Source organism: Phaeoacremonium minimum, assembly GCF_000392275.1.
Source record: "Phaeoacremonium minimum UCRPA7 unplaced genomic scaffold PA7_03_scaffold_162, whole genome shotgun sequence".
Classification (NCBI taxonomy): domain Eukaryota; kingdom Fungi; phylum Ascomycota; class Sordariomycetes; order Togniniales; family Togniniaceae; genus Phaeoacremonium; species Phaeoacremonium minimum.
Genome location: NW_006921069.1, coordinates 304562 through 314211, shown reverse-complemented (window position 1 = coordinate 314211; position 9650 = coordinate 304562). Strand labels below are relative to the sequence as shown.

General features: G+C 40.6%; 1 protein-coding gene across 1 annotated transcript; it reads right to left on the bottom strand.

Moving 5' to 3' along the window:
• Positions 1-7290: 7290 nt before the first annotated feature.
• On the bottom strand, positions 7291-8591 carry UCRPA7_2535 (putative cell wall glucanase protein; the record flags this gene model as incomplete). The annotated part of the gene is made up of 2 exons (XM_007915057.1): positions 7291-8477; positions 8531-8591. 2 exons carry the CDS (start codon positions 8589-8591, stop codon positions 7291-7293), a joined length of 1248 nt encoding a protein of 415 aa, XP_007913248.1.
• Between the last annotated feature and the right edge of the window lie 1059 nt (positions 8592-9650).

Genomic DNA, 9650 nt, shown 5'->3' with positions numbered 1-9650 from the left:
CTCTATAGTCTTACTAGCATAGCTTATACTACTATAGCTATATACTGTCAAATAAGTAATAAATTATTATTATTAGTAATATTTAAAATTAGTATTTAAAAATAATAAAAATTAGATTTTTAATAATGATTTTAAGAAAGTATTATTTTAAAATCTATAACTAATACTTTAAAGAAACTAATTTTAAGATTATTATTAAAAATCAAATATAAATAATATAAAAGTAAAAAGAATTTTATAATTTAGATTATCATATTATTAATAGTATAATTAAAGGAGAAATAGTATATAATTAGTATTTAGAAAGTTATTTATATTTTAAGAGATTTTAGTATTATATATTCAATAGTTTATAATATTAGTGTTAATAGTACTATAAGTATAGTACTACTACTAATACTAATACTACACTACTAAATTACCAACTCTGCTCATCATAAAACTAGTGAGGCATGTAGTCGGAGCTGTCATTTGGGAATTCTACAAAGTGTTCTTCCCGTATTTTTCATCGACATCATCGAGGTACCAGTCCGCTCTGGTGCTTGCCTCTGTGTTGGGGAAAAGGATTGTGAGGCACCAAAGCACCATCTAGACATCTGTGACGACGGGAAATCGGGGGAAGCAGGTCTAGCATGTCATAATGTCAGATCACACATCTACACAGTCGGGGAACATTCATGGCGCACTTCAACTGATATTATATTTGCAAATACTACTGCCCGATCTCGGGAAAGAAGCTACCATTTGCCATCTGGATTCCAGTAGTCCAGCCAGCTTAGCCAGCCCTGGGAACATTGCTGCGATATTCCAACAAGCATCCACCTTGCTATCAGCGATCGGGACATATGGGAAGAATCAAGCAGTATACCAGGCCGAATCGTGACCATCATCAATACTGGTAGATTTCGGGGAGAATATCGGTGGCCACAATATGCCGTCCAATATGCCATCAATGACACATCAGCTTGGGAATCCGTACTGCTTGCCCCCCAACTGCGTCTTCGCATCCAGCATTCAACGCCAACGTCGGGAAGATTGTGGCACCACACTCGCCTCAGATCCGAATGTCGCCAGCCGCCGCTGGTAATGGGAAGATCGTCTGCCTGTACACCGCTGAGGCTTGCTGTATTATTATTCCGCAGGTTTTCCATTTGAGATATGGAGTATGAGACCTAGTCACGCTCTATTGTCGAATCAAGCGAAATAGTTTGTCGGGAAGATCAGCTGCCTATATTCCTGGAATATCTGGTCGTCCACCAGAATAGATGGTGAGAATGGAAGCAGGCAGAGTGTGAGTAGATACTTGTTCGGCCACGGGAATTCGGACGCGGTTTTTATTAACGTGCTTCGTTGCTGCCTCCGATGATCTGCCTGGAGCCGTGAAAAAGTATTGTTTGGTGATAATTTGGCAGGAGTATAGCTTCCAGATCATATAAATATTATAAGGAATATGGATCGTTGTGTTGTCGTCAGTAGGAACAGCCCAAATCATCTCGGAGGAGAGAGAACAGAGAGAGATTCTTTCGCGCTGAGTGGTGAGCGAGTAGAGAGGTTGCTTTAGAAGCTTATCTTGCTCTTTCTTTGGAGAGAGGATAGAGAGAACAAGAAAAATGTGCTTAAGGTTTGTGAATCGGTGTGCGAAGATTCCATCAATGCGGGCGAGGTTTGGTGAGGGAGAAGAATCTTGTAAGGTTGGCCGAATAAAATCTCCAGCGTGGACGAACACGTGCTTTCCCTTACTGTCAAGAAAGAGAGCTGTCAGTATTGGCAATAAGAAAATAAAATTAGATTGGAGTACAAACTCAGTTTCAAATGATAATTTATGAGACCACTTAATACCATTCCTACCCTATTCGCCGATGATTTGGTGATGTCCATCATCTTCATATGCTTTCTGTAGCTTCCGTATGAAAGCACTCAGTTGGGGCTGTCGGCTCGGGAAAACAACGTTGGTTAATTCGTTATCTGCTGCCTAAACTTCCCGTCCTGAAATGGCGTTGCACATATTCGGCTCAAGGTGAAGTTTATCTCTGACTGCGGCAAGACTTGGGGCACCCTCCAGATCGTCCGCCTCATACTCTCTCGTTGTATCAAAGTTGCGACCACATTTCTGTGGTTCGTTGACCGTACATCAGTTTTGTACAGCCTGCCAGCAATCAGAAACAATCAAGCGGTCATAAGTGTATGCAAACTTACGAATGATAGAATTCCCTAAGAAGGGTAAAGATATGTCGGCAAATTCTATATTCCTCCACAATATCCTAAAGATAAAGACCAACATGAAGATTTAGGAGGGTCTTCATACGGTTGAAAGCCGCACCCTTCTTGGTACCGTTCAACCTTATAACATCGAAATCATTATCATCATCATCTATTCCCAGATCAGTTATTCCCAAGATATCACTGATAATGCTGGCATTGTCATCGACATCATCACCATCCCCAACCGGCAAAGTATTATCAAAGACATAAGGAGACACAGTAGCTGTCATAAAGGGAGAGACCGAGGATGTATACCCAGAAATTCCCGGTGACCCTCGACCAAGATACTCCAGAGAAGGAGCAGGTGATGCTCCACGAGGATGAAAGCCCGACATGCTTGGCAAAGGAATTGATGACTGCAAAATTTGTGGAGGGAGAGTATGCTGCAAAGACTATACAGCCACCGACGACACTCTACTAGAATTCGCCGACCATGGTGCAGACTTACTGCCCCTAGTTGTTTTCGCCTGAGTGGCTAGAGTAGTGGTATGAAACAGAAGTTGAAGAGACTTACGACCTCGTAAGACAACATCGAGAAACTCCTGGCGAGAAACAGTAGGTAGCGACCGTCTACAAACAAGGAGATTAGATAATACAATGTTCCAGAAAGCTGATACGAGAATTCCTAATGTCGACAAACCTCCTTCGATCAGACCCAGAAAAGCCCTTACATATCTTAAGAGTTTCTCGAGAAACTCTAAAGCCATAGATTGATCTTTCAGCCAGAATCAGAGAACGACAGGAGTAAGAATCAATACATAAGCATACTCTATCATCTTCCAGGACTTGATATATGTGAGTGGAGACTGGATATGCTTGAATCCAGAAGGACGAGGAAATCCTTGAAAAGCTTCAAGGAAAGCATCAAGAGAAGACTTTTGTAACATAATATCTATCAAAAGTTGATGAATATTATTGACAAGACTTATAAATTCAGAGTATACCGTATCTACTAGACAAGTATAGAACAAATCTAATGCCAGAGTCAAAGAATAGATAACCTAGAAAACAGAATCGTCATTATCAAGACCTATAGCGTTGACAGTCTTCTTCCTATTTGTTAGTACCTTTGAGGCAGCAATTTCCTAGACCACTTGTATGTATAGATGATACCGACCTTGTTATATGGTGTTCGAAGTCAAATTGTGCTCGACTTATCTTCAGGATCAGATAGCTCCAAGAACCCTTTATAGCTTGGTATCCTAGGTAGCCTAAGAGTTCTTATTGCTAAACTATATCTCCAGTAAAGTATAGTAGGAAAGATTTCATAAAGACTTCTTGCCTTTTAGTGTCAACCACCCAGCCTTTATCTAACTAGCATAGGTGACCGAGCCCACAAAGAACCTTAGAGAGTTTTATGCCAAATGGCGTAAGCATGATGAGAATCACCATAGACCGCTTATTGACAATATGTTCCAGGAAGAAAGACAGGAGGGTATATACTCCGATGACTGATCTATACATATTCACGTAGAGCCCAAATGTATCAATATACGTTATATAAGGCAGGGAAAAACGGTTGGATTTGCCGCTGAGATTCGTGAAGTAGTCACGGCTCCACTGCTTAATCTCCAACTCACCTCGATAGAGGCGAGACAGTTAGACTGGCTGTAACTTGTCATCAATGCTGTCAAGGATATATCGGACAAGGTAGCGAGCATCTCCCACAGGATTCGATATAGCCTCCGAAGGTTGGAATGTATAGTCGATGAACACACCTTCCAGGCGACGAATGATGTACAGGGAAGACATAATACACTCACGACCACTGGTGAGAATAAGTTCTTGCTGATCTAGGGAATTTGGTACGAAGGGAGGCTCCGTGCCAAAAGAATCCTTGTAATTCCCGGGAAGTGTGTCAGCAGAGTAAACAGGGGAGACTGATGCAATCGCAAGCTCCGCCGCATGCCGATCTTGGCTGCACCGACGGTGATCTTCCCCAACCCACATCACTCTGCCAATATGGGCGACCCTAGAGGCATCCGAGCATATGCTACAGATCAAATGAGAAAACATCCTCTTACCACCGACTCCGGAGGGGAAGTTTTGGCCTGTCGAGATCCACGGTATGCTTCCACAGTTGACACTTGGGAATTTGAAACTTGAACTTCTTCATCAAGCTGTCCTTATACTTTGGGAGTTGTCGTAAGTCGGTTTTAGGACTTGTCTGTAGGATGCTCCAAAGAATTGACTAGTTGTCTTTGAGAGGTTTGCCTTTGTGACAAAACAGTGCGAGTTTCATTTCAGTTTCCGTCATAGTGAACTCGTTGCTTTCTACTGGAACCAGGAAACTCATGTCAGGTTCGGAGGGTTTCGGAGACTCGCTAGATTCTTCTGCCAGAGTTGCTGTTACCAATCGAGAAGAGACATCGTTTATGTGTGAGGTCTCTGAAGTTTCTGTGTCAAGTTCTATGTTTACGAACTCATCGGAATCGTCATCAATGTCTTGCTCAATCGAATTGTTTTAGGAAAAGGCAAAACATTAGTATCTTCAGTCTTGCAACTCTCCTCAATCTCTACCTTCTCTTCTATTCTAAGAAGTCTTATACGAAAGTATAATTCTCCTTCTACTTTGATGAAAATTTCAATCTACTATTATTATTCTAATATACTTATTAAAACTTAACCTTATAATTAAATCTAAAGTTAAAAGGCCTTACTTAAATAAATATATATAAATATTATAATTATTTAGATTGTAATAATTAAATCTTAAGTTTGTTTTTCTTTTATAATTATAATAATCTAATTTTTATTATAAAAAGTATTTATTAATATTATATTTTAAGAAGAAAATATTCTATAGTTAAATATATAAATAAAATTAAAATTTAGTCTATATTAAAAGTTTAATTAATATACATAGTATAAGAAATATAATTTTTTTTTATATAAAAGTATCAATTAACTTATTATTAATATTAGTTTTATTAAGTAAATAATATAAAATTAAATAAATAATATTAAATTTATTTACTATCTATTTATTTTTATTTATATATTATTATATTAAGGCTATATAACACAATTGACAGCATTATAAATTGACCTTCTTAATATCTATACCTTACCTTACAAAGTATAAAATCGTTGGTTTAAATCTATCTAGATAGCTATAACCATCCTTCACTTTCTAATTTTTTAGAAAAGTAAGAAGCTAAATAATCATTTAAAGACTTTATCTACTTTTAAAAGATTCTTAAAGCCTTATTAGATAGTATTATAACAAGATAATATCTAACAAAAGTAAGATAGCTAGCTAATAAAGGCTATATATTAATATTTAGTAAAGAGAGTCTATACTTTAGCTAGAAATAGTATTAAAATGTTAAGAAAGTTATTTTACTTTATTAATTAATATAAAATTAATAATAATTTACTTTAAAAACAAATTTAAATAAATTTTTAATTTTAAAAATAACTTAAAATATTATTATAATTAAATTAATATTAGTTAAAATTGAAAATTCTTATTATTTAAAAAAGCTAATTAACTAATCAATAATTATTTTTTTAAGATATTAAATCTTATTTATATAAATTAAAGAAACTATCTAAAAAGAATATAAAAAAATAAAAATTAAAGTTTTTTACTTTAGAAGAAGCTTTATAGTTAGAAAGTCTTAGATATTAGTTAGAAGCTTTTGACAAGAAGGGTAGATAGTTAGTTAAAAGCCTTTTAAAGTTAATAGTTAGCTTATAATATCTTTTTAGAATGTTTTTTCTATAGTTTTACTAGTATAGCTTATACTATTATAATTATATGCTGTCAAATAAGTAATAAATTATTATTATATATTAGTAGACTTTAGTTTAAACTTTTTATATAACTTTATATTATAGTAAAAACCTAGTAAAAGCTTTAAAAGTTATATACTTATCTATATTTAAATGACATTTAAAATACTATTTTTATATAGTTAAATTTTATATAATCATTTTCCACTATATATCAAAATACTCTAATCATATATATAATAAGAAAAACATTTGCTTATTTAACTAATATATTTACATTTACTAAAGGTTACTTCTCTAAGTATATTAGTTTAAATAGACTGTTGATAAACTTATATAACGACTATTGAATAAGAGCACTATCTATGCTGAAACAATATATAATATATCTTCTGAAGTATGTTTATTACTTAAACCCGTTATATATCACCACCAATGCCGAAGGTCCGTTTACTACCTTTGTCTACGGTAAGTGTAGTACAACAAATGTCAATAAGGAAATATACGTATAAGGAGTAGACGAGAGGAGCTCATGAGAGGTATCAACTAGAGATTTACAGGCGAAGCATTCGAATGCAACCGAGCATGCATGGCAAACATCGTAGAAACCTTTTGTTAGTAATAGGCTATAATAGAGCTCCGAGTCCATGTACGATTGAAAAGCATCTAGTTTCGGCTGTTTAGAATTATACCATTTTACCTACTTCAACATAGACTCTTGCGGCGAGCAGAAGAGGAACTGTGCGGGCATTGTAGATTGCATATTGTGCTATCTAAGCAGTACAGTACAGACGAGCGTGCACCTGGCTTATATACCACATTGAGCCTTGGTAAGCGTAGCGTCAGGTAAGCTCACAGTGAGGAGGGGAGAGGTGCCACTACGTGACAACTTTTCAAGCCCCGATTGTCCTCTATTAACTCCCTGGGATGGTCAGTCTCGTGATTGCATGCCAATATGCACTAGGTTGATCCTATTGTCATGGAAGCCTGTCAAATTACGAAAAAAAAAACAAAAAAAAAACGGCTAAATTGTATGTTGTTTTGCAACACCGCACCGGCCCAAAATAATATAACCATATTTACACGCATACCTCTATAGAGGCAGGGCGATGCTCCGTGCCTCAAGGGAGACGAGAAGAAACGAAGGATACTAAAATATCTTCTGCAGATAGAATGCCATAAACCCCAGAATTTGAGTCACAAAGGAGACCCGATGCTCCAAATACGCCCTCCCTCTTTCAATCTGACTGCTTTGTCACTGAAAAGTCGATAATCAGAGTCGGCCCTTGTTCAGGCGGCGTCGGCACCTCCGATGCCCCAATATTGTTCAGCATAGAAGGTTGCTGCCTCTGCTTTCTTCCAAGCGTCATTGAATGCGCTGAACAGTACCAGATCACCGGGGTTTGTCTGGAAAGCTGCCTTGATGGATGAGATAGCACTAGATTGGTGATCTAAGCCTGGTACCGCCTGCCCGTTGCTGTTGCCTTGCCACGGCCAACCTGACTCAGTGACGACGACACGCTGATTCGCGTTGCCCAATTTCTCCCGAATGCGATTGATCTGGTTTGCAACGAAGACACCAGCCTGGTTGGCAGAAGTGTTGGGATCGAAGAACGGGTGGATATTGGCGGCACAATAGTCAGAGGCTTGGCAAAGCTCAGGGTGGGCGAGATGGGCCACGAAGGTGTCAACAGTCACAACCGGACCGCTGAACCCAGCCTGACGCAGCATCTCACGGGCCGAGTTGACAGCATTGATGACTTGACTGGGGCTAGCCTGACCATTATTGACGAGTTCATTGCCGACACTTACTGTGTCGACGATAGACCAGTCGCTGCCTACTGCGCTGGTCAAGGCGGACACCTGGTCGGACAGGTTGTCGAGGCTGAATATGCCCAGCATGACCTTCATGTTGGTTGCTTTCGCCGATGCTAGAACGTTGGTCACTTGGTTGCAGTCTACACCGTACGTGCGAACCATTGAATATGTGCCAGCCAAAGTCTGGAAATCAGCCTGGACCTGGCTGGCAGATTTGCAGCTCCCATCTGCATTGTACGGAGCATAGGCCACACCAGGAAGGCTTGAGCCTTCGACTGCGTTGGCGGGAGTTGCGGACGAGCTTGGAGTCGGTTGCTCAGCCGTTGGTTGAGCAGAAGACGCTGGTTGTTGATCGATGGAAGAGACCTGCACAGTCACAGCTGGCAGCACGAAGCCGCTGGACGGCAGATCAACGACAGCTGTCTGTGTGGATGCAGGAGAGACAATGGCAGAGGCCGCGACAGAAGCCGCGACAGAGGCAGGCGGAACGAGGACCACGAGGGCCTGGGCGGTGCGGACAGGGACGCCGGCCTGATCGACAAACACGACAATTTCGGGAATTTCTGTAGGGACAGAAATCGAGTTGTCCACAATTGTGACGCGTTCTCCTTGCTGGGGAGAAGCCCGATTGTGCAAATGGGCGTGACCGTGGCGATGCTCTGCGATAGTTAGATCAATATGTGATGGCTGGTTGTTGGTAAAAGAGACTTACTGGCGGCACTTGCGACGGCTGCAAAGCCCATCAGTAGGACGGAGCTGATAGACGGTTTCATATTGAAGGCGTTATTATCGTTGTTCCGGGTGTGACTATCGTTCAATCACAAGGTGCTCATCAGGACGAGACAAGAGCAGCTCTCGACGCGGTCGAAGAAGTACGTGTTGGACGTAGATGGAGAAGGAAGAGCAAGTTGCTGGCCTGGTCGGTCCCGTGTATCTGTCTTTCGGGAAGTGGACAAAGAAGAACCACGAAGAAAGCAAGGGAAGTAACGACCGGACGGAACGGATGCTTGCTGGTTGAAAGAAAGAACGAAAGAGTAGATGCTCTTGAAGGAAGGAACGATTGACAATGACGCCTCTGAGAACGAGGTTGATATGGTAAGGTAGTGAAGAGACGAAGAGGGTCAAGATTTGAGGGGAAGAGAGGGAAGGATAGGTGATGGTCGTTGGTTTGTTTGGTATGCGATGAGGACAGTCTTCCGAGAGGAAAGAACAAACAAACAGGCTCAGTCACGCACTCTCCTCTCCTGCAATGTGTGTGCGACCTTGGCGACCTTGGGATTGACCGTTCAAGATGCCAATTATGTCGATCTTACGTTTTCCCGTCCCAGGGTTTCTTCTTCTTCGACGAGGAGGACAACGACAACGCGTGAACAGATGGGAAATGGGGAAGAACACATCAACATATCCGGGGACATGTTTATTTAGCTAGGAGAAAAGTCAGGAATGTTGTCTGAGACAATCAAGCATGCGCGCACTCTGCTGCATGCTGCAAAGTGCATAGTGCTGATGATGCAGGAATGTAAGGATGGAGGCTCAGGAATGCCACGCCTTGGCCATCTAGGCCTAAAATGTGAGACATATCCATCATTGAGAAGAACACGCCCACGGCATAGGTGCGCGGCATCGACCGCGTCCGTCTGTCTCGACTCTGCCGGCCTGTGGCTCCCGTTGCCCGCCTCCCGTTTTCTGGTTGCGGACGATATCCAGCCTCTTAAGGTAGCCATGCAACCGCAACTATCAGTCTAGACGCACCAGAAATCTTCCGGATCCTGCAACTCTACACCCGACCTGGTAGACGGCTATGCAATGCGGAACTGGTGTCTTCTGTTGCC